The 25,804-nt window shown below is 37.0% G+C and overlaps 1 protein-coding gene and 1 long non-coding RNA gene across 2 annotated transcripts; one reads left to right on the forward strand and one right to left on the reverse strand.

Moving 5' to 3' along the window:
- Window positions 1-606: 606 nt before the first annotated feature.
- On the reverse strand, window positions 607-24,569 carry PSMC6 (proteasome 26S subunit, ATPase 6). Its single transcript, XM_072629699.1, has 14 exons — window positions 24,287-24,569; window positions 23,276-23,355; window positions 23,159-23,198; window positions 22,031-22,083; window positions 11,209-11,276; window positions 10,750-10,864; window positions 9,117-9,204; window positions 8,463-8,524; window positions 8,255-8,378; window positions 7,857-7,918; window positions 5,965-6,085; window positions 5,767-5,847; window positions 1,849-1,920; window positions 607-1,071 (listed from the first exon to the last, which is right to left on the reverse strand). The coding sequence occupies exons 1-14, from the start codon at window positions 24,411-24,413 to the stop codon at window positions 953-955; spliced, it is 1,212 nt and encodes a 403-aa protein (XP_072485800.1). The 5' UTR covers window positions 24,414-24,569; the 3' UTR covers window positions 607-952.
- On the forward strand, window positions 23,901-24,802 carry LOC140518000 (uncharacterized). Its single transcript, XR_011971807.1, has 2 exons — window positions 23,901-24,273; window positions 24,506-24,802. It is a non-coding gene; the product is annotated as an uncharacterized lncRNA (long non-coding RNA).
- The last annotated feature ends 1,002 nt before the right edge of the window (window positions 24,803-25,804 follow it).

Below are 25,804 nucleotides of genomic sequence, written 5' to 3' on the forward strand. Positions count from 1 at the left end.
TTGAAGGCTGTTTTCGTTTTAGTAAAACTGCAATTTTGAGCATGATGCTAAACTAATTATCAAACTAAAATTATCTTTAGTTGTTTTTTCACCCTCAGCATTTTTAGTAAGTATCAAATGTCATATTTCCTTGTAGCCTTTACTGTCTTATCATGGGGAAGATCTGTGCACAGAGAAAGTCTTTTTGGGTCAAAAGTTTGGAATATACCCTAAACATACTAAGGTGTGCTTCATTAGCAGGCTACCTTACCTTTAGGTACAATCAAAGTACTGAATTATTCCACAGTCTAATAACTACTAAAAGCAAAACCAAAACCCAAATATTTTCAATCCTGATGGGGAAAAAATTTCCCCCCTCAATTCAGGCAAGATTAGTTAAAAAAAATTTTTTTTAATGGAAGGAAACACTATGCACACAAGTTGATTTGAGAGGCACAGTAATGCATTATAATGTAAATGAAAATCCATGATTACTGACAGGTTTTGCTTTAAAACTAACTTTTAAATCCCTCAAATTCAAGAGACACTGATTTGGGCTATCATATATAAAACTTACCAAAAACCCAAAAAACCATGACAAATGTACTCTCAGTCAAGGCTACTATATTAAGAGGACTGAATCAAACAAATTTATTCAACTCTTTGGGATGAAGAACACAAGTAAAATAATATAAAATGTCATTTAAGAAAAGCTCTTTTGAAACTGATACCTCAAGTCATTTCAATATTTTACAAATTGTCCACAAAGTAACTATTTCAAAAATTCTTATCCAATTCATCTCATTTAATTTGCTGCAATAAATACAACACTGACAGATGTTTTTGTGCCAGTATTGTACATAGAATTAATGAATTATTACTATGTCATATGCTTTCAATGAGATCATATCCAATACATAATTTTCCTCAACTTTATTTTTATATTGTGCTAATATCTTTTAAGAATTATAACTTAGACAGGTTTATAGTCTAGTTTAGATTCCAACTTCTTAGAATCAGCCACTTTTCTGACTGCTTTCATGAAATCTTCCTGTACTACAAAATCATGATCAGCACGAATTGCAAACATACCTGTGAAGAATAAAGTAACATAATTAACAATGCAGCTATTTATTATTTTGTTTTTTCATATTTACTTTTTGTCCTAAAAGTGCCACCATTTAAAAAGATGAAGTATTTTTTCCAATCAAGGAAAGTGTACCTTTTCTCCCTCTCCCTTCCTGCTGAAAAAGGGGGGAAATTCCCCAAAACTCTTCTTATAAACATCAAGTGAAACAAGCTGCCACATAGATCATGACTCCCCCCCACCCCAATATGTCTCAATCTGTACTGAGTCCATCACCTCTCTAATTTCATGATGAATCCCCTGGAATCATAGTTGGTAATCGTGTTGATAGGCATTCCTAAATCTTTCAAAGTTGTCTTTATAATACTACTGTTATTGTATAAATTATTCTCCACCAGTTCCCATGTTTCCCTTTATCTTGCTTTTCACTCACCTACTCAAGTCCTGGCAATTTATTTAGCTTTTAACACCACAGCTGAACTTAAATCTCAAAGGTGTCACATTAATTTTCTTAGTGATCTCATGAAATAATTACTATTTTAAAAACAAGATATGGATGGCACAAAAATATCAGGTAGACTGAAAATGGGGATCACAAAGCAAGTCAATACTAGAACTAAAAACAAGATATAGAAAACTTGTATTTATAGAAATTTTACATAGAGCAATTCATCATTTTCTAACCCAATACCCTGCCCACTCTAGAATCATAAACTGCAAGAATTCATACGTTTATCAAATTACAGAAACAGAAGATAATTCAATTTGAAAAAATCTCTTACCTGCTTCAGTGCAAACATTTCTTAGATCTGCTCCATTAAAGCCATCTGAGAGTTTCACAATTGCTTCATAATCTAGTCATAAGGAATACTGGAAATTAACTGTATTATATTCAATCTCTTTCCAAAACTGAAAAGTTAGACTGAATTTCTTCCTTTGAAATAGGGGACCTTTGTCATTTTTATTAATATATCATAAGAATACTAAAAATTATCTCATTTATTATCCTGGATTATACTTTTTAAGAGTACAAATCAGCAATAATTGAGGTTTTAAATCAGAAAATAAATTAACTTCCAAAACCATAACTTATTTCAATGTACTGGTTTGTATTGTTTCTAAGTGCTAGCTACTTGACAAGTAAAAGAGCTAAGAACTTTGTTAGTACAACAGTTCAGGCACTTGGTACACCAAGTGCCTAGTAGCAATTCAGGGATGTGCTATGCCCACTGGCAATGGTGTATTATTTTTGGCAGACTTGTTGAAGATTGGCAATTCCTGTTTGATATCATGAAAGTAAAAAACCATTATTAAGTATAACCCTTAATTGGGATAAAATTTATCCCAAGACCAAGAGCTCTCTATTCAAAGATTCTTATAGCAGTATAGTCAGTTTAGTTGTTTCAAAACAAAAAAAAGTTCTTCAGTTTTGAAAATTAGAATTTGTTCCAACACAACTGATATATAAGGGAACATTCTGAGCATGACTCAAATTTTGAGTCTGCTTCTGAGATTTCTTCCTCAAGAAACAGCAAGAAGCAGAAAACTACCAATTCACAATAACTGAAAAGCTACTATCCTCCTGAGACACCCACTTCTACAATGAAAACCTTTTTCAAGATAAACTGCTGTATTTATTGTATATCTTCTGCTGTATAAGCCCAGTGAACAGAGAAGGGTGCTCCACATCATCCCCATTTCCACCTGGACCTGCAGGGCTACTCCTACTTGCTTGCTCCTGCGGTCCTGAGATGTAGGCAGCACCCTGAGGTGACAGATGTCACTGCTTATTGTAGTAGTTCATTATAACATATATATATTTCTTAACTATTTGATATGTATAAAATCATGCTGTTATTAGGTTCTTATCTTTTATGTCACTGATGAAATTTTTGAGCACTTTCCCCCTCGGTCTCATTTTTCACATAAGCGTTATGGTTTTTATTAAACAGTTCTGCTGAGCAGGATGCTTTTTTGGGAATGCATATGTCAAATTATAGCAGAACTGATTGTAAATGCAAAAACTGATAATGACCTAAATGTCCAATACATGGGAATGGCTAAATAGTTGTAGTACTTTGATCTAATACCTGAGATCTTAACTGGGGAAGAGAATGTCAAAAAGAAGGTGATGTGATCAGACCTGCATTTCAGGAAGAAAATCATTCTGGCAGCTATGTAGAGGATGAACTGGCATGGGGAGAGACTTGAGGCAGGGAACTCAATTAGGAGGGCACTGCAATAATGTGAGGTGATGAGGCCCTGAACTAAGTTGTTGATTGTATGAGTAAAGAGAAAGGGCTGGATGCAAAAAATGCTATCAAAGCAGAAAGGGCAAGAATTGGAAACTGAATATGTGGTGGGAGGAGGAGTAATGAGTTGAAATTGACACTGAGGTCACAAACTTAGGAGATTGGAAGAATGGTAGTGTCACTGACAGAAAAGGACAAAAATTACCAGAAGGGTAGGTTTGGAGAAAATATAGTAAGCTGTGTTTTGGACATAAGTTTGAGATGTTTATGGACATTTAGTTTAAAATCTCCAACAGGTAGTTAGTAATGTGGTACTGGAATTGAAGCTTACTTCAATATACAGATCTGCACTGAGATAGTAACTGAATTCAAAAGAGATGATATCACTAAGAGAAAAGGTATAGGGTATAGAGAAAGAGGAAGAAACAAATTCCCCTAAGAGTCACTGTGCATGATATGGACAATGAGCCAATAAAGGAGACTGAGTTGTCAGTCAAATGGAAAAATGGGAGACTGTCATGAAAATCCAGTGGAGTGAGAGTATGAAAGAAAAGAAGGTATTGAACAATGTGAAATGTTGCAGAGAGATCAGGAAAGAAAAAAACTGAGAAAAGGTTGTTACATTTTTCAATTAAGAGATAACTGTTAACTTTAGAAAGAGCAATTTCATTTTTAAGTTGGAAGACATCGCAAAAGGTTTAGAAGAGTGAGAGAAAGAGGAAATATTGAATATAGACATTGTTCCCCCTAGGAATTTGGTTAGGGAAAGGCAAGACATAGGATGATAGCTTAAGGGAACATTTTTTAAGGATAAAAGAACCTTAAGCATGTTTGTAGGTAGCATGAAGAGACAACCAGGTAGGGTTTCTGATGGTTAGGAGTGGAGGGGATTGAAGGAGTGACCTGTTGGAGAAGATGGGATCAGAATTATCTCATTATCAGATACTGTAGGAAAAAAAGGAGAGCTCCTGGAAAATGGTATATTTCAGTAAAGTATGAGTTTAAAGGATGCGCTGAAACCGAAAGAAAAGTTCTGGAACAATCTCGCATAGAATGGGATAGGGAATCGATTACCGAAGAATGAAAATTGCCTCAGGCATCTCTCCTTTCTCACCAGGCTGTACTCATTTTGGATTTCTTTGGCTTCCTCACCATGGCCTCAAGTTAAGTACTTTCCTTTCCCCGCTCTATCTTCATCCCATTTCAGCTTTCTTTTTTGTCTTTCCCAGTTAAGTTTCTTAAGGACAGTGTCTATCTTTCTTTTTTGTATTTGTATCCCCAAAGCTGAGCACAGTGCCTGGAGATAGTAGGCACTAAATGTTTGCTATGACTCTAACCTTGCTGCAGCGAGGGCCTACTTGAGGTTACATAACAAAATTATGACGTAAATATTAACTTATTTATATGAAATAGTTATCAACTAAGTTTTATCGGCTCTATTTATGCCCAAAGTTATTTTTGGGAAATCAAAAACTTAATTTTTTAAAAGTACAGATCAAAGTATCCCAAAACTTTGAAGCATAACTTCTCTGTTATACAGTAAGTGATTTTGGCCAAATCTTAAAAACAACAGCAACAACAACAAAATACAGGTTAAGAATAATAAACCTATTAAGATTTTTAAAAACTCTGACAACTAAGGGAGAAGAAAAATTATGAAATTTACATATTTGTAATAATCATAACTAAACTGAGGTAAAAGTAAGCTTTATTTCTAATCTTTTTTTTTAAGGCTATATATGTATCACAACTCCTCAGAGATCAGTCTCAGCTAATTTTTATTTTAATTTCGTGGGAGAAATATCTTAATGCACTTTCCCCTCCTCCCTCCAAGAAAGTTATGGTAGTTTTTCCTTAAAAATATATTGAAAGAATAGTTGAAATGTGATTGGCTCAGAGAATTAAAAGCTATGGCTACTAACATCTTTCTTGCTTGACAAAACAATCACAAGAAGCTCCAGCTTCTTTCTAAAGCTTAGCTAGCAAACCATGAAACAATCAGAGGAAAGGGAGCTTCACTCAGCTGAGTCAAAAGCTACGATGTCCTCATCATATATCACTCTCCCTGGTTTGGCTAGCTAAATGTCCTAGGTGGAGCAGTGGAAAGAGGGCTGGGCCTAGAGTCAAGAAGACCTAAGTTAACATCTAATGTCAGATACACACTAGCTGTGTGATCCTGGGCAAGACACTTAACCCGTTTCCTCAATTGTAAAATGGGGATAGTAATAGCACCTACTTAAAATGGGATAATAGAAGGAGCTATGTAAATGTTTCTTCTCTTTCAATTCCTTTTCCCTTTTGATAACTGTTAAATTGCTTAAAAATCTCTCATTTTATTCTCATATTAAATCTAATTCACCAGGGGACTGGCCTGCCCCAGGCCTACCCTAAAAAAATACTTTAATTTGTAAAACACAAAAAAATCAGATTTTAGGTTATTTTTCATACCTATTTCACCATGTTTTGTGATAGGACCTGCATGAATCTTCAATATGTCTAATCTTGCTTGTTCATTTGGTAAATCAATATCTGAAATTAATAAATATTTGTTTAGTTGAATTTGAATCTTTAAAAAAAAAGGCTGTGAAAGAAAAAGAAAGGAACATATTTTAAAAAAGAAAAAGTTAACAGCTGAAGCTAACTTACGTATTTTTCTATCTAATCTTCCTGGACGCAACAAAGCAGGATCCAATGTGTCTGGTCTGTTGGTAGCCATGATCATTTTTACTCTGTGTAAAGTATCAAATCCATCCATCTGATTCAGTAACTAAGAACAAATTGAAAACCAAATATTTTAATAGTTTACTTGCGTGATAGCTTGAAATGTCTTCCTCTAAGCATTAAAGACATAAAATGACAAAAGGCCTAAATGGTTATTTCACTAATACCTTCTTTTATATTTTGCATAGAAGGAGACTTTCTTTTCTCAAAGTGTCAAGAAAGCAAAAGAATGGCAGGTGCTATTATGAAAATTTCTATATTTACAACCAGCCTTCATAAAACCCCTATATAAGGTTCAAGAATTATAAAACTAGAAGTACACATCTCATATAATAATGGATGTATATAAAGGCACTATTTCCTTTCCAAAGGCTATAGTGTGTTACATACAATTAAAATAAACAAAATATTTATATAATTGAAAGGAATCAAGTATTAAGGAGTAAGTACTTCTACAAGGTTTTGTTGAATAAATTTCACAGGAAGAAATTACACAATAAAATACAAGTTTAATAACAAACATGCATTTTCCCAATTTGTGTATTAACTGATCAGATGCTAATCACATAAAAATAAATGAAAAATCTGGGTTGTTTTTAATCTCAATTTATTAACAGACAATTTGTATACACTTTCCTCCGAATAGGCTCAATTAATTTTAAAATTTCATACCATTCTTATAAGGCAGCATACTTTGCAGCCATACAGTTACAAATCTGCCCTGCTGATATTAAATAACACTTTATTTACTTTCTAACTGCCAAATCCAAGGGTCCTTTTCAGTTCTTATATTCAACTTTTCTGTAGCATTTGATACTTCTGATTACCTCTCTTACAGAGAAGGGTGGAGAAGTCAAGGGAGTTGGTTTGAAAGACGTTGCACTCTTTAGCTTTTCCTCCTTCTTCTGTCTCTCTACCACCCTGTAGGTGGCTGACCTTGGTCCTCTGTCTTTCATTTCCTCTCTCTGACAATCTCATTTACTCCTATGACTTCAACTACCATTTTAATGAAGATGATATATACCTACAATATTCACCTAGTTGTACTTACTAACCTGAATATACTGGCAAATTCAACAGTCAAAACTTACTGCCCTTTACCTTTTACCTGTTCGTCTTCTTAATTTCACTGTTCTTGTCAGTGTCATCATTCATTCAGTTTCAAATGTTTGCAATCTTGGGGTGTTTGACTCTTATTGATAGTTGCTACGCTGGTATATTCCACATCCATAACATCTCTCACATCTGTTCTCTTTTCTCTAGTCCTACTGGCACTACTCTAATCCAAGTCCTCTTAATTTGTCTGGACTGTAACAGCAGCTTCCTCTCAGACCTTCCATTCACCACTACATCTGTCTTGCAAACAGCTCTTTATGCACAGGCTTGGTCATATCACTTCTCTGCTCAAAAAATCTTCAGGTGATTCCCTTTTAAGATGTCTCCCTTTTTAAAATGAGCATTTTTGGTCCACTTACACTTAAACTTCTAATAATGAAGCAGAAGGAAAAATTGTTATTGTGGTTTTAAAATAACTTCAAAAAAATATATAGCTTATTTTTTGCCACCAATATTCTAACACTGTTTTGGAATCCTAAGGGAAAATGTTTTAACCATACAAAATTATCAAAATAGAACCAGACACTGGCAAATAAACTTTTTATCTAAAAAAAAAAAGTTTCTAATTTAAATCTCTATTTAGAAATTTGAAATTTTCAATGTGTTGTCAGCCTCTAAATGTGAAATTTTAGGAAATATTCATGGTGTTTAATAACAAATGTAAAAAGACTTCCTTATAAGCCCCCTTTACAAAACCTTACCTCCATTAGAGTTCTCTGAATTTCTCTATCAGCTGAAGTACCCTCAGAAAAACGACGGCCACCTAAAGTGAATGTAAGATTTAGAAATTTGTACATATTTCTATTTCTTTTCATATCTAATTACAACAAAATAGAATTTATTTGAATAAACAAGACAATAATTTTTTTAAAGTTACACTGTCAAAGTTAGAACTAATATGCAATCTTTAATTTTACATTTTGTCAGTGTTCCTCAAATGCAAGTTTATTGTAACAGCCAAAGAAGCTGAATATTTAATTCCCCCATTCTATAGAGATAGCTGTAAAAAAAGGGGAGGGGGAAAAAAAATCAAATTTCTTCAGAATTTCAATCAAATACTTCTAAGCCTAAAATAAAATTTGAAAACAATTCATCTTACCAATAGCATCTATTTCATCCATGAAAATGATGCATGGCTGGTGATCCCTGGCATAATTGAACATTTCTCTGATCAAACGAGCACTTTCACCAATGTACTTGTCTACAATGGAACTGGATACAACCTGATGAAAAGAGAAAAATGAGATAAAAAGTGTAAAACATTTTTCATTGCAAAAACCATAAAAATTATGAAAAATTTACCTTACCTTTAAAAAATTGCAGTCCAGCTGGCTAGCAACAGCTCTTGCCAAGAGTGTTTTTCCTGTTCCTAGGAAGGATATTTAGAACGCCTGTTAATTAAATGTTTCCCATTTATCATTTTCTTGCACACAGGCCTTAATGAAAGCCTCAAACATAATTCTACTGCCAGGACCACACCTAAATAGATTTATAAGTACAACAATGTATACTTTCATGTTTGAATCTTTCCATAAGTCTTCTACACAGGGTCCAACATATGCTAGTCATGAAGACTCCTGAGAGATACCTCCCCATTACTCCAGCAAAGAGGGAAAGTAAAAACAAGGACAGAATACACTGTCTCCGGTGGAGGGACATTGTTGCAATAACCAACAATAGCTTCTCCATTTCCTTTCATTTGTTGGTGCCTCTATTCTTTGCATGACTCCAGAGCAAGAAATGAAAGCTTCTGTAAATACTCTACTACTCCCTTTGAATACTGGTAGGCCTTATGAGAAGACAAAGGCACTCTAGTTTAAAAGAAATGGGAGTATATTAGGGAACAGAGTTCTATGGGCATTCTCCAATAATTTGAGGGCTTCCTTAAAACCTCAAAGAAACGCTTAAATAGACTACAACAATTACAGCATATATAATAAACACTCAAAGTACATACTGACCTGGTGGTCCATACAGCAAACAACCTTTTGGAGGTATTATTCCTACACGCTGGAATAATTCAGGGTTTGTAAGGGGTAATTCTATTACCTAAGAAAAGAATAAAAAGGTACAAGGGAGAGAGAATGTTAGTAAAATTGCAGAAATGCTACGTTTTATTAAAAAGCTCTTTCATATAGATATGATTATGTATAGCTGCTGCTGAATGTTTTTTGTATTAGTGTTTCTATTAAACGCAATTGAATATTTTAAAAATCAAAATTTATCTATAGAAACAAACATCAAAATAGGCATATCACATTAACTATTTTGAGACCATCGTAAAAAAGATGAGAAAAATAGGGAATTAATTGACTATACTGTTACAAAAGACCACCATTAACTAAGTTCCTCAAAGGTGGTATTGAAAATTCATTTTCTACATCAACATTTATATTTAGACAACAGAAACCACAAGACAAGAACAAGCTAAAAAAATACAGATTTCACCTGTGATCTACATTCTCATGCTGTCAGTTGTCCAAAAGATGAAGAGATTATCAAAACACTGGGAATATGACAGTCTAAGAGTTGAGAGGATGGGAAAGCCATAAAACTCATAAACAGGCATGGGACTGTAATTGTCAATTCCAATTAATTAAGCAAAACTCATGACACACTAGTGTGCTTTGGCCAACTCTTCAAGGAACACTGCTCTATGGAGTTCCTACTTTCCTTCTGTTATACTGGCATTAAATTCAATTTTATAATAATATAAAGGTGTTTTAAGAAAGTAAGCTGATGAGTGGAATAGGCCTTGAACTCTTAACAGATTACGGGAATACAGATTAGTAAATGTGGGAATAAGTATCACATTATAATGAAATCAACAGGAAAATGTAAGTCACTTAACGATTTTTCAGGAACTATCTATTCTGTAAATCAAGATAAGTTTATAACTGATTTCACCTCTAAGAGGCTAAAAGAAAAGCCACTCCTAAAGTGAGTATTTTATTAAATAGCAGGAAATTAATAATACATTTTGAAGTATAGATACCTACCTTATTATTATTCCAAGGTTGATGGAGAAAATGAGATAGGATTAATGCCAAGATTAAATTACTTTAACAATTATAATGTAAAATAACCATGTGGTAGAACAAGACTTTTCCTTTTGGACATGACCTATGATTTCGGTAGGGAGTTCCTGCCAATGTAAGCCAGTACCTTCTCTGCAACTTATTGTTTTAGAAAGCTATCTGAGGTTCTAAACTATGAGCTGAGTTGTCCAGGGTCACACAGCCAATATATATCAGAAGTCAGGCTTGAATTCATATTTTCCTGATTCTAACACCAGTTCTCTATTCCTTTACTACATTATGTTGCTTCTTGAATGATAGTTAACACTTTGGGTTTTTTTCTTTTTCCTCCTGTCAGAGTCAAAGAAGAGACTTTTTCTGGTATCCATTTGTCTCCAAATTACCTAACAACATTAATATTTTTCAGGGTTAGCTTTCTCCTCTCATAGCTATAGACATAAACTGGTTCATTATAAGTGACTGCCATTTATTAACAGTACTGTCATACTGTTACTTCCTTCAGGCATCCTGAAACCATCACTATTTAATGTTAACTTTGGGAAAAACAGAACTATACCTCTCTTAATTCTCTGATTTGTTCAGAAAGCCCTCCAATCTCAGAATAAGAAACATTCCCAGGGTCTTCATGAGACATGTTGTAAACCAGAGGATCAACTTCTCTTGGCAAGTATCTGTAAGGTTAAAATAAGTATATTTATTTTAAAAGGCAAATTTTCTTTCAATCTACAGATATGGTTAAAAAAAAAAACAAGGTGAGGGGAAACTATCTTATGAAGAAATTATTCAAGGGAAAATGTTTTTAAATGTAGAAATAAACAGTCACTTAATTATTATGCCCTTTTTTATTGAGAGGGATTTTTATAGATCCATCCATCGGCTTAAATACTAATAATAACCATTAGAAAAAAAAGAGATCAAATTTTTTTATGTGATCAAGTCATAAATTTTTTAAGATAAACTTTACCTTCACGAAAACAGAAGGATGAACTATAACAAAATGGATTTTGAAACCTACCTCATGATAGTTAGTGTAGTCATATCCAGAGCAACTCTTGTCCCTGGCTTCAGCTTACTCTTGTCAAGCTAATTTTGGAAAGCAAAAAAGTGTGATATAAACATTAAATGAGGCAAAAATAAACATGACCTATGTGGGCAGTAAAAAGCTGAATTTTAGAAACAAAAAGTTTATTTTTACTCCTTCATTGCAAAGAATGCTAATATCACTGTATATCTTTTATCCTGATAGAAAGGCATATAACAGAAATTTCAGTGTATATCCCATTCTAAGTGACAGCCTGAAATAGTGGCTAGAAAGCCAGTGTCCGATTCAGAAAGATCCAAGTCCAAGCCTTGCCTAACACATACTGGCTATCTAATCTTGGGGAAAGTCATTTAGCTACTCAGTGTCCCTAGAAATTCTCTAAGACTAAAATTACAAATGGTTGCTGATATTAATAATAGTATGTATGAAGTACTTAAGGATTGCAAACTTTACACATATTGTTTCATATGATCCTATGTGATCACGTGAGGTAGTGAAGTAGTGATGCAGGTGTTGTTATCACCTTCATTTTACAGATGAGGGAACTTGCCCAGCACCACACAGCTACTATGTGTTCCTGACTCCAAGTTGTCTATCCACTACTCCATGCTGCCTCAAATCTGGATTGTTAGAATGAATTACCTCAATAACAGTTCTCAATATGTAATTATGGGTCTGGACAAAAATATTACTTCTCTACTTCCTATAAATATTGAACCCCTTTCTACAACACAAAGTTGTGCCATCAAATATTTTTACTGGTAAAGGTAACAGAATTGACAAATTAAATACTTTGTTGACCCTTGCCCTATTCTGTCCCCCAGAACAACCAAAAAAATTTTTGAGAACTGAGGATTTTTTTGAAAGGGTGTAGAGAAGGAATTAGAAAAAAATCAGAGATCATGGATGTACAGATTTAGCACTGGAAGGTCATCTAGTCCAAAGTCTTTGTTTTACAGATGAGGAAACTGAGGTCCAGAGAGGATAAGGGATTTGCCCAATGTAAAAAAAGCAGTAAGTGGCAGAAGCAGGATTTGAACCCTGGGCCTCTGACTTAAAATCTAATATTCTTTTCCTTTGAAGCACACTGCCATTACTACTACAGCAGTTTACTGAATGAATTTGAAAAAATCAGAGCTATTTCCCAAAGGATATTTTGTCCTCTAAAATTTTTCCTGCCTTCCTACATAATAAATTCTCTCCTAATTTGAATTTTTCAAAATCTTGCATCCTTAAAGTAAGAATGAAAGCAAAATAATAAAAGACTGTTGCAAATAAGAAGACTGGAGGTCCTTTACCTCTCCTCATTGCTTCCTACATTCCAAAGACTAAGGGCTGATTATTTTTCCATGAAAAACACAGTAGTGGCCACATAATAGCTATAGCAAAACAATTAGTGACATTCCTATGAAACTGTTAGCTTTTATTCACTGTGATACCATCTAGACATAATCTAGACATAAAAATACAAAATATTTAAGATTTTTAAAAAATATCTGTGGTTTTCTCCCCACTCCCTTAGACTAATATCCAAGAAAAACCAAAACCAATACCAACTAAGGTTCATGTGAAACTCTTTTGAATTTTCCTTTTTCGTACTGATGATAATTATCTATTAATAAAATTTTTTTTTTCAGTGTAGACAGTCTCTCCTATCCAAGTAGCTAATGGGAGAAAAAAAATGAAACAAAATGACTGCATGTAAAGGTGTTTGCTTCTGTAATAGTATTTCAAAGCCTAAAAACAAATTCATTTTGGATTACCTATGTTATATTATCATTGAAGCAGTACATTACAATACTAATGCACCACATTATTTGAAATTAGTAATTTTTTTTTTTATATTTTATCTACTGGGACAGTTGGAGACAGATAAAGAAAAAGTGATAGTCAAAATGAATTGAAGCTTTCTAGAATTTCTCCAGTATAGGTCTTTTATATGTCCAAAAAAAACACTGATAGGAGCTGAAGAGAGAAAATTTGAGCAGAAGGACCTAAAGAGAAAGAAAATGAAGAAGGAAAAAGAAGAGAACTGAAAGACTAGAACTTGAGAAAAAACAAAAGTGATAAGACAGGATAAGAGGTTATGTAAGACTATTACATGAACTTCAGTAGGTCATTTGCCTTTCTTTTCTCAGTTACCTCACCTAAGGTCCCTTTCAGCTCTTAATATCTGTTCCTAATTGGGGTATGATTATTAAGACGTTAATAAAGCAAAGAATCACTAAGGAGGAAACAATGATAACTCCCATCCAAAGATTTCCACAAGAAGTTTACATGTCAAGGAACAAAGAATGCGGCAAAGTGCTGTCAGGAGAATCTTGCAAGTGATCTTAATGTTTCTATTTCTGCAAAAGCCAACTTACGGTGTTGTCTATAGTCAAAGCATAGATTGGTCTCCCTCCTAAAAAGAGAATACCTGTCTACCATGCAGAAAGAATGCAAAAGATTTTAATATAACAGTGGAAAAAATAACCTAAAGAGGCAAAGGCAAAATCTGACCTCTGTTCAGAGGCTAGAAGGAGGACAAATGGGACATAGAGAGAGAAATGGAAAAAGTTTATAGATTCTTCCCAAAGAGGAAGGGGCAAAGCTTCAGAAAAGGATGAAGCTGCTTGCATTAAAGTACAAGGGTTCAAATTCTACTTCTGACACTAGTTGAGTGACCTCAGACAAATCTCTTACACTCCCCGAACCGCAGTTTCCTCACCTGTAAAATGAAGGGGTCAGACTAGATGGCTTCTCAGATCACTTCCAACTCTAGTTCTATGATTCTAATACTCCCTTGGGAGAAACCATCCAGTAAGGAACAGAATTAACCCTGTGATCCCTATGAAGGTGAAAACTGATGAGTGATAATGTTGACTGACTCTCACCAAAAGGTACTTAAGGCAGCTATTTTCTGACCTACGAAAAGCTTGCTACTTTCTTCCAGGTTCATGCATTCAGGACTTGACAACCTCCCTAATCAGATTGTCAAACCTGTTTAACACTACCTACTATGTTAGAAACATAAGAACAAATGATAGCTCCACAAGAACTCTAAAAGCACTGCCAAAGATCATGAAGAATTGGGCAATATGGTGGAGATGTTGGTATTTTCATTACAGCTGCTAGTGAACATAAGGGCCTTGGAAGACAAAAAGCAGATTCTGGAAAACAATTGTATTTTCCCTCCCTAAATTTCAGATGTTTATTCATTGTTAAACCCAATATGATTTCATGCAATAGGAGAGAAAATCTAACATTTCCTTATTTTATTCTCCAAGTAGAGGATAAAAAAGGTAATGAAGTCTCTCCTCAGTGCTCAAGTGCAGGAACCAAATGAAGGACCAGCCTCCTGTCCTGGTCCTAGAGACCAAGCCAGGATTAGACAGCCTCACACGACCAGAGGTGGACAGAGACAAGACCAAGAGACTAGCAGCCCTGATGGTGCTGCACTTGGCCCAGTAGCAATATTCTCTCCTCAAAGAAGTTAACCTTCTGATGCCAGATGTGGTATTAGAGTCTGAGGCAGTGCGACAGCTGGTTCAGGATGAGAAGACAGAGCCATAGGGGGAGATAGCTGATATTCCCAACCTCCAATATATTCTGGCCCCACCACATGAACCATTCATGGCAAGATGTCTGTGTGGGCTTTTGCTTATCCTAAGGCTCCTATTTTTTTCAACTTTCTCACCTCAAAGCATTCAGGCACTAAGGAAGAAAAGGAAGTGATCAGGAGTCAAGTCCACCTGAGTTAAACAGCCATTCTTCCTCTAAACTGGGGGCCAAAAAGCAAAGAAAGTCCTTGCCTCACACAAAGAATGGTTCTCTGACCCATGCAGGACCTTCCCCAGGACTCAGGATGCCTAAGATGGAGTTTGCATGCACTAGCCTCTTTCTCTACCTTTGCTCAGCTACCACTGTCAAAAGCCAGGTGCCCTGTGCCCAACTTCTATGCAGAACTGCTCTACTCCTCTTGGTCTACTTACTTGAGACCTCAATGCCACTTCTGATCTCTCTGAGGGGACTTTTATGAAGCCCACTGCCTCTGAATTCCTCAGCTGGGATCCTCCAGTCCGCGATGGATAGGCAGACAGGAACAGGAAGGATACAGCACAGGGGTTTCAGGGAGCCCCACACACTGGTATCCAGCCCAGCAGAGGCAAAGACATCATCAAGGGGTCCTGAGAATGGGATGTGTCTCCTGTGCTTATCACCTTGGCTCCTTCTGCCCCATGCTTGCCCTGGAGTTCTATACTTCTTCATCAACTGAAGATCAACTGACAATTCAACTCCTTACCTAGTATTCCTTCCTATGTAACTCCACCCGATTCCTTGACACTGCCTTCTCTTCCTCTCCTATGCTCTTATTGTAACCACTTTGTACTTATATTCACATGCATGTATTAAAGTATTAAATTGTATTTAAGTATTAAATGTATTAAAGTATTCTTAAAAAAAATAAAACGATCACTTTTATTTTATCTTATACATTTAAAAACATTCTGAGGAGTCCATGGGTTACAATAACAAGATTACAGAGAAACACAACCTTGAAAGAATTTAGAACTCTGAACAACATAATGATAAACTACAAGTCCAAAAGAATTAAAATGCCACAAGTCACTCACAGAAAAAGATATACACATTCAGACATGGTCAGTGTAGGAATTTCTTTTCCCAGACAATGCAGTCATGTACTAAGGGCTTTATCTTTTGTTTTTAAATTTGCACAAATGGAGAGGAGGGTGGTAGTGAGGTATGTAAGGGTCACACAACTAGTATATTCTGGAGGGACAGATTAATTATTAAAAAAAAATGTGTAACATTTATTTCAATATAAAAAACAAAATGAGATTACTTTTTCTTTCATACATTGCAGGTTTAATAAACTAGAGAGTAAGCCAGAAGAATAAAGGGATTCAAGATGATGCCATAACAGTCAGTTGAAGGAAATGGAGATGTTTAGTGATAAGGATTGGACCTGTGATTTCACTGATATAAGGAACTCCTGTATAAATAAACTCCTTCTACCACTATAGACCAGCATATTTCTGTGAAATTTTCTCTCATCTTAAAAAGTTGCCTAGAGCATTGAGAGGTTAAGTGATTTGCCCAGGGCCAAATAGCCAGTTCTCCAGCTACTATTCCATGGTGCCTATATTATTAGGAATCCATGACATTTGTTTTTAAATACATGAAAGACTATTACATGAAATCAAGTTTATACTTTTCTGCTTGGTTCTACAGGTCAACCACTGTTAGTTGCAAAAAGGCAGATTTTGCCTCAATGTTAGGAAAAACTTTTGAACAATTTAAGTAATACCTTTGAGAGATATCCTTCCACTAGAGGTTGCCAGATGAAAACTAGGTTAACTCTTTGTTGGGAATGTTGAAGGGATTACTGGTTCATATGGTGGCTTGACTAGATGGCTTCTGAAGTCTTTCAAGAACTTAACCCACAATTATATAATCTCAAGAGTTAGTTATACCTTTACTATTGCTTTCAAGAGACTTTAAATAAAGTAACACCCTTTTAAGATATTTGTCTGTTATAAAATATAAGATTATGACTTAGTATTGAAATATATCGTAGGGGAAAATTTGGATTATGAATTTAAGCTTTATAATTCTTAAATGAACAAACTTATAATCTTAGAATATGACGAAGTCCTATTCCAACAGGATAATGTTCTTCCATTTGTCTGATGGCACTGTGGTTTCATTACAGCTTGCAATTTCAACAATTTAATAGAAAAATCCAGTGTGTATGGTGGTCACAAAGTGACAGTCCTAGAAGACTAAAAACCAGTCCAGCTATGGCCTAGTACTAAGGTCAAGAATTCAATGAATCTAGGAATCACTTCTTGCCATTAGCAACAGCCTCATAACTGGTCTCCCTGCCTCAAGTTTCTCTGAGTTCCAAAGATCAAATGTAAACTCCTTGGTGTGATATTTAAAGCTCTTCCTACATGCTCCTTCTTATCTTCCCAGTGTTCTTATATTTTACTTATGGTAATAAGCAGTATCCTAACTCCTGCTTCTATACAATTTAAGCTAGTTTTTCTTTGGTATGCAATTTATCCTTGAGACTTGGCTGGATTGGAGGACTAAAGGCTCAGGCAACTTGCTGGTTGCCTGAATGTAAAACAAGCACAAGGAGCTCCAGTGGCCTTCCCTCTGATGCTTGGCTGGTGGATCACAATGTGTAACTAAAGGAAGGAAGCTTCACTCAGCTGAATCAACTTATAGTATCTCCAATTCCTATGCTTAGTGAATACCCTCCTGCTGTGGCTAAGTAAATCTTTTTGCTAACCGTTGAATGACCTATGATTGTCTCATTTTATTTCAATATCAAATCTGAACTATCAGGACATGGGCCTGACTAAAATAATCTTGTGAAGGATGGGGGAGGGGAGGGAAGGAGAGGAAAGGTCTTTCCTTCCCGTTCCCCCAACTGGGAGATTACTGAGTAAATTGCCTGTGGGCATGCAGCACAAAGAGAGAATGTTCTGCCCTAGATAATTCTGATAAATTTTTAGGCTAGCTGTTTTGTCCCTGGGCTTACTAGCTGTCAAAGTAGCCAGAGAATTGAATTCGAGGGGGATTGAAAGCAATGATTGTCCCCTTCACTGCAAGAAAAAGAAAACCCAACAATAACCAAATGCCTAAGAGTTAGATTTGCTCTGCCTTACTGGAACTACTGTTAATGGTCATCACTCAATTGCCTCAGAGGAAGCCTACCAAAAAAAGGTTCCTCCCAGCTTTGAGAGAGTTATATTTTGTGTGTGAAAGAGGTCAGAACTGATAGATTTTGAATTTTTAAAGAAATTACAAAGCAGTTAATCAAGCAAGCAGCTTTGTCCTATGATGTAGAATATAGTCAGGTAGTTGAGAGTAGCAAGAGGGACCTCAAAAGGAAATACAAACTAAGGCAAATGTCTGGAACTTTAAGATTGTCTAACAACTATGCTGAAGAAATGTTAAGGGTTTGGGGGTTTTCTTTTTGTTTTCCTTTTTCCTCCCTAATTTTGTACTTATGAAACCAAAGGGAATTCTATCTTATGGCCTTTGATTTTTTTGGGATAAACCACTGGCGGAAAGGACAATATTCAAAGCTCTCTAGGAGTCCAGAGATCTTCTGGGAACTGGGGTTATGGACAAATGTGCAAACTGCACCCCTGTTAATTTGTTCAGAATTGGTAGGGGTGCTGAATTGGTTTAAAAACATTCCACTTTCACTCCCAACTATATACAGTTGTCTTTCTAGATTCCAGTGAGGAGTCCCTGCAGATCTTAAGCTGCAGGTGCTCCCCTCTGCCCTGACATGTATGTGAAACTGAATTGGTCATTCCTAATTTTGGTGGTAACTTTTGGAATTTAAGATGTCAGGGGCTTTTGTGTACTTCAGTGAAGGCTGACTGGTAGCAGAAGTAATTTCTGCAATGGAGAGTATTACCACCCTGACGCGATTGGTCAGTCATTTGGAAAATATCGAGCCATGTGCCTAACTTCATCAACTGTAGTGGATCAGCAAAGGGATGAGTTGATATACCAGAGCCCAGAATAGGAGAAGAGTTATGCTCCAGAAGTAGATGCACCCATGCACATCACTGGCCTGCAGCAAACCTCTTCCTAGAGAGACAAGGTCAGGCCTCCTACAGAGGGGCAGTCAGGCTAAAGAACTAACAACCCAACAGCACTCAGATTCATGGCAACACTTATCCCAAGGAAGGAGAGAAAAGCCCAGGCTCTACTGGAGATAGTTGTCCTGCCCCAGCACAGGGAGTAGAGGGTGGCCCTGACAGAGATGATAGTAGACAAAGATGTATGCTCCAGCAGCAGTGGACAAACTGTGGGCAGAATGAAGCTTCAACAGCAATGGACAGCCAAGTGGCTGCTAGTCAAAAAAGAATAGACATTAGTGTGCAATAGCAAAAGGCAAAAGCACTGCAGTACATTGTTTACTCCAATTTATAGCTGACTGATTCTTCCACACTGCTGACAGTACAATATCCATTGATCACTTACAACTCCTCCCCAGGGAGGGCTTGGAGAGGATCAAGGAATGGCACTGCTTGGCTTTCTGGCAACAAGTGGGAAGTGAAAGTGTGTGTACACATCTCCCACAGAAAAGGGTAAGTTCCTTACTGAACTCAGATGATACAAAGTGTTTTGTATTATACTCTTCTTACCCATAGGACTCCCAGGAAAGAGAAGATCCTGGCTGATGAACTTGTGAACACTGAGTACTGGTACAGGACAATCCTCCCTGATCTGTTATAAATACTGGTAATGATGACGGATGTGTCAGCATCTGCGTGACAATCTTGATGTTTCTGGTACTGATCCAGCTTATGGTGACCTTTACTAGGTCACCATATCTAGTGCTAGAACCAGCATAAACTGCAAAGACTGTCATCATTCATCACATGGACTGTCATTTATAAATAAGTCGTTTAGCCTTGGGACCCAGTCTTTCATAGGACTGATTCAGTCACACCTTCAGGGAGCTGTTAAATTTTTTGGTTTTCTTTTCCTCCTGTAAGCACTACCTAACCAGACTTCTTAAGTAGCAAAAGTCAGGGGTGACCAATAATGTTCTCAAAGTTCTCTAGACCTTATCACCAAGGGATGGAGTGTGGTAGGCACAGAATCCTGCCCCCCTGCCAGTTAGTAGTTTTTCCTTAAAAGTTATTGAGACTATCCTTGAAATTTGGTTGGTTCAGGCGAATGAAACCTCAGGCTGTCAATATCTTTTTCTTATCATCTAAGCACAGAACAACCATAAAGAGCTCCACAGTTATGACTAAATAAATCTTTTGCTAACTGTTGAATGACTTAATGGTGCCCTATTTTATTCTAATATCAAATCTGAACTACTAGGATACTAGCTTGAGTCAGGCCCAGCCCAGAATGCTTCCACACAGTATAATCCAGCCATATTAACTTACTGTTATTCACATAACACTCTATTTCTAAGCTTCTGCACTGTCTCTGATCCCTGAAATGCTCTCCCTCCTCAGTCCTACCTCTTGGAATCCTTGGTTTCTTTTATTATTCAGTTCAAGCATCATCTATACAAGGTCATTCCTGGTCCATCAGTGTCTTGCCTTCTAAGCTTCTTCGTATGTCTTTATGCTTTCTATCTCATTACAATAAAAGCTCCTTGAGGGCAGACAGATTTGTTTCACCTTTGTCACTGTATTCCTAGCACTTAGCACAGTGTCTTGCACAGTGTAGGGGATTAATAAATGCTTGATGATTGGTACCTAATGTATCTTCACCTGTGAGTGTCTTCACCAATCACCTTTGTAAAATGATCACATTATAATAATAAAAATGTCTGGCCCACATTTTTCACTCTTTATTATTTTCTAATGGCAAACAGCTACTTATTTAGTAAGACAATTATAAGTTGATTTGGTAACTAACACAAAGAATAGACACCTTCAATACTGATCTAAAATCAAAATCCTAAGCCACCAAATTTTCCCAAATGTGGCTTGTACCAGGCTATGAGGGAAAGTAAAATGGAACAAGATTTGAAAGGGAGGTGGGAGACAGAATGTGGAGGCCTTTAAATACCCAACAGAAGAGTACACATTTTATCTTAGAAATAAGAAAGCCATTGAGGAATCTTAGCAAAGAAAGTGGCACAAGAAGGAGCTACTGGAATTAGCAGGCTATTGCAACAGGCCAGGTGAGAGGTTATGTGAATAGAAAGGGCAATGGATATAGGATGTTGTAGAGGTATAATTGGCAAGTCCTGGTAGCTGGATGAATATAAGAGTAAGAGAAAGAAGAGTAACAGTATGAGTAAATTTGTAGACCTGATTGGTTGATCAGTTGTGAAGATAGTGGCATCACTGACAAATAAGAAGTTGAGTTAGGGGAAAAAGTCAGGATTTTGGTAAAAGGATCTATTTTGACGTGTTATGTTTGGGAGTGGTGTAAAAGGGAGCTAGTGATGGGACACTAGAGCTTTAGAAAGAAATGAGAAGAATCAATATGTATATTTGGGAGACAACTGCACAGAAGTCACTGAAGCCAGGGAAACAGATAAGATCACTAAGGCAGGATGTAGAGAAAGTGGCCCGTAACAAGGTATTGGAGTATACCGACCTTTAGAGGAAGAGATATGGATAAAGCAAGGTACATTGTAAAATAACAGTTAAAGAGTGGGGAAGATGATCAAGAAAGTATCGTCATAAAAGCTGAAGAAATTGCCTTTCGAATGTGTGAGAGAAGGGCTAGAAGAAAGGAGAAAATCTGGAGCTCAAAATTTAAAAATGAGTGTAAAAAATAAATAAAATTAAATAAGAGATAAAGAAAAAAAGTATCCAGGAAAGGATATATAGTTAGTAGTGTCAAAAGTTTCTGGGAGGTTAAGGCTAATGACTGAAAAAAAGCTATCAGATTCAGTAATTAATAAATTACTGATAATCTTAGGAGAGATCAGTTTTAGTATAGTAGTGGGATCACAATTCTGACTGCAAAAAGTCAAGAAGTGAACAGGAGGTAAGAAAATGAAAGTAATGGCTTCCTAAAGTGAACAATAAATTTGGCTTCCCTGAATACTATAAACCTTAATACTGCTTTGAAACGTAGGATTGGGAATTAAGAGTTTAAATCCTAACTTGTAACTAGCTGTGTAATTTTGAATATCACCAAACTTCTGCATGCCTTAATTTTTGTATCTAAAAAAATGGGAGTAGCTCTAAAATTGTATTATTTCTAAATTTATGATATTTATTCATTTATTCACTGAATATTTGGTCAAATAAGAAAAAAGGTAAAACTGAATTACCTGACGCCGACAACCCACAACATATCTTGGTCCATTTGTTGCTTTAACAATGACTAGAAAAGAAAAAAAGGCCATAATTATTTTTTAAAGACATTTGCAAGAAGCAATTTGGAACAATACTCCAAAAGTCACTAAAATTGTGCATATGTCTTCATCCCAATATCCTTATTAGGCATATACTCAAAATTTATTTTTTTTAAAAACAGGAAAAGGTCTTCTTTATATGTACAAAATTATTTACGGTAGCACCTTTTATATCAAAAACCTGGAAATAAAGTGAGTGCCCATTATTTGGGGAATGGCTAAACAAATTCTGATACATAAATATAATGGAATATTATCCTGCCAAAAGAAATGATGAATGGGACAGATTCTGAGAAACCTAGAGGAAGTGAACAAAGCCAGAAGAAAAATTTATACACTGACTACAATGTGAGGACAACTGTGAAAGACTTAAAAACTCTGATCAAGGCAGTAACTAATCACAACTCCAAAAGTCTAATGATAAATCATATTTTTCTCTTTTGGCACAGAAAAAATAGACTGTAGGCAACTGAATGAGATATGTATATGTGTGTGTGTATGTGTGTATATATATATGTATATGTATGTCTGTATGTCTTCAGACCAACCAATACAACACAAATTCATTTTGTTTGATTATATTCATTTGTCACAAAGCCGCAAGTCATGAAAAAAAAAGAAAAAACATCATCCAAAAAAATAAAGAAAACATCATCAAAACATACACATTAAAGCAAGTTCAGATGGGGACACATTCAAAATGGGCAATGTGGGTAATACTATGTTAAAACTGAAATACGCAAAAAACTACAAAGCTATATGTGGTACAGTTTCTTTTTTCTGACCTTGTCATATATGGAAAATCCATGTTTGTGATGTCAAGTTCATAATATGGATATATACACATGTGTATAATGTTTTTAAAAAGATATCTGTAGGAGGGAATGTTACTTTATTTAAATCATCCAAATTAAAAATGACAATTCAGAAACCACTACTCGAAGAAAAACCAGCTTGTCAAATTGTTCTTTCAAACTATTCGATATATTTCAAAGGAAAAGCATATTTCTGTATGTATTTTGTATATTTTGACCATCTACTTACATTTTTCTTCTGTTAATTGTTTAAGTACTTCACCCACAATCTACAAAAGAAAAAAAGTGTCATTATTTAATGTAATTACCTGCAGTAGCCAAAATTACAACCAAATCAACAACTTACCTGCCCAACACTTTGCAAGGCCTTCAGATCATTTTCAGACTTTTCATATTGCTTGGTAAGCTCTTTCAACTGTTCTCTTACTGAAATAAAACAACTAGCATATTAAACAATTGTTTTATCAAATGTATCTGTGACATCTCAAATTTCTTATTAAAATACCGATAGATTGTACAAAGAAACATTTATTAATTTGTCTGTTTCTAATGAATGATTGTTGATTTTAAGTCAAGTAGCAACCTGACTTTTAAGGGTTATGTATTCGATGATCTTAGTTTCCACTGGCTAATGGGTTTTCTTATCAATGGTTGTTTACATATACTGACAAATTAGGAATGATAGTTTTCATGCCTCCAATTCAAAGTATATTGCATCCTCATCATCCTGTAACCCAAGCACAAGATTCTGCTATTCCGATCAAATGATCAATAAAAATAAGATGTGTTAAAAAGAAATGCTGACATCCCTTTCGTTTAGGAGATGAATGGTCGGTAAAAAAGCTAAGTGCATTGAGAACGGGTGACAGGGTCCAGCACAAGAACCACAAGTCTTGATTGTTTCTGCCCAGAAGCACACGTACATCCCCTCAGCTGAGCTGCGTAGCTCTCGCCGTGCCCCGGCGTTCTGCATTCCAGAGCTTCCCTCCTTAAGCCCCTGCAGCTCCCGTCCCCTTCGGGGCCTAGAGCAAGAGCCTCTGCCTCCTAAAGTGAGTCGTCCTCGGGCCCAGGCACCTTCTCCACTACGCTCGGCCTTCAACTGCAGCGGGACAGGCCCTTTCCCCCTTCTCCGCCCGTCGGGTGGGCTTCCTCCCGTGCCCCCGGGGCTCGGTCGGCATCCCCCCCCCAGGCCGCCGCCGGCTCGGAGCGGCCGCGGCTCGCGGCACGATGACAAAGCGCCTTGTGCTACAGCCCGGGTCTTGTCGTTCAAAAGCCTGCCCAGAAGGTGGCCTCCCCTCGGCGAAGAGAGGAGCAGGGAGAGCGGGCCCCAAAGTCCGTACCAAGGTAGAATACTTACACTCTTTGAGGCGCCCATCGATCTCCTTGTGCTCGAGCAGCTTCTTACGGTAGTCCTGAAGAGCCTTATCTCTCGGGTCCGCCATGATGAGAAGACGCCTCTCATAGGGGATGCTGGGAATGTCCATGGCCGCCGGGGCGGGGGGGAGAGGGGCGGGGACGGGAGGGGAGGAGGAGGGAAAAAAGGAACTGACACGATACGCCCCGCCTCTCTACCCAGGTTCCCCCCACCCACATCTCCTCCTCCTTCCCCTCTTTTCCCACCTCCCACCCTCTTTCCCAGGAGGCACTTCGGCTCTCTCCGGGTAGGCAAGACTCCTCCCCCGCGCGAAGCTGAGCTGCTGACCTCCCCGTACACCGTCCCCTTCTGGTAAAGGCTGCAAATAGCAAGAAGCCGCTCCTGGGCGTCCTCTGAGGCTTCAGACATAGCCTGACTCCTGCCTCTGGAAAAGAGAACTTTGAGTTAACAGTGACTGAAAAAAAAAATCAGAGAAACAAAGAACGTTTTTTCCAAACATGTCTCGGTTGCCAATCATCTTATACAACAGCTTAACCTTATTTTTCAAGCGCGTGAGGCTCTTTGTAATAGTAGTTGATAGCCCCATTTCTGAAACTTAGGGTTTTTCCCCTTTGCACACAGCTAGCATCATTACTAATTTCCTAGGAAATCAGGAAAGGCAATAATCCTGAGTCAGTGAACAGTGTCTATACAGCACTTGCTGACACAGCACTTTACATACATAGGCACCCTCTTAGACCTCCCTTCCCTGCCTCAGTGGCCCTGGGAGACTCTGCCACTGCACTCCGTGGGTCTGTATTTCTGAACTCACCACAATCCACCCCCAAGGGCTCCCCCCAAATGCCCTCCCCCCTTACCCTTCTGTAGTTAGCCACAGGACACAATTTGTTGTGGTTCAGTTCTGTCGACTGGAGAGCCAATTTGGGGTTTTCTTGTCATCTCTACTGGAGAGGTTTGCCATTTCCTCCTCCAGCTCATTTTACAGAGGAGGAAACTGAAGCCAACAGGGCTAAGTGACTTGCCCACGGGTCACACAGCTAGTCAATGTTGGAAAGCACATGTGGAGTGTCTTCCTGATTCCAGGCTCAGCACTCTATCCATGGACCCACTGCACCACCTAGCTGTCCGCAGGATACAATTAGCTCAAAGCAAAGGCATGATATGAAAAAATAGCGACACAACTTCTTCATAATCCTGAGAGGTATCATGACAGCAATATAAACAGCAATAGTAGGAAGACTGGTCACTTCTTGTGGAAAGCACATAAATAGGGAATGTGTTACTTAAACAATTTAGACTTCCAAAGTCTCTCCTTGCTTGATGTCTCTCATGAAGTTCTCACTGCTCTTCATGGGACCTCTGCTGGGTAAATCACTATGACCACCAGGAGTTTCAGTTCTTAGGCCTGATACTTGTTGAGCAGGATTTCAGCTTCAAACACCAGCCTCTCAATTCTTCTTGCCAACTTGACTCTTTACATGTACTCCTCTCCAACTGACA

Source organism: Notamacropus eugenii, chromosome 1, assembly GCF_028372415.1.
Source record: "Notamacropus eugenii isolate mMacEug1 chromosome 1, mMacEug1.pri_v2, whole genome shotgun sequence".
In the NCBI taxonomy this organism is placed as follows: Eukaryota; Metazoa; Chordata; class Mammalia; order Diprotodontia; family Macropodidae; genus Notamacropus; species Notamacropus eugenii.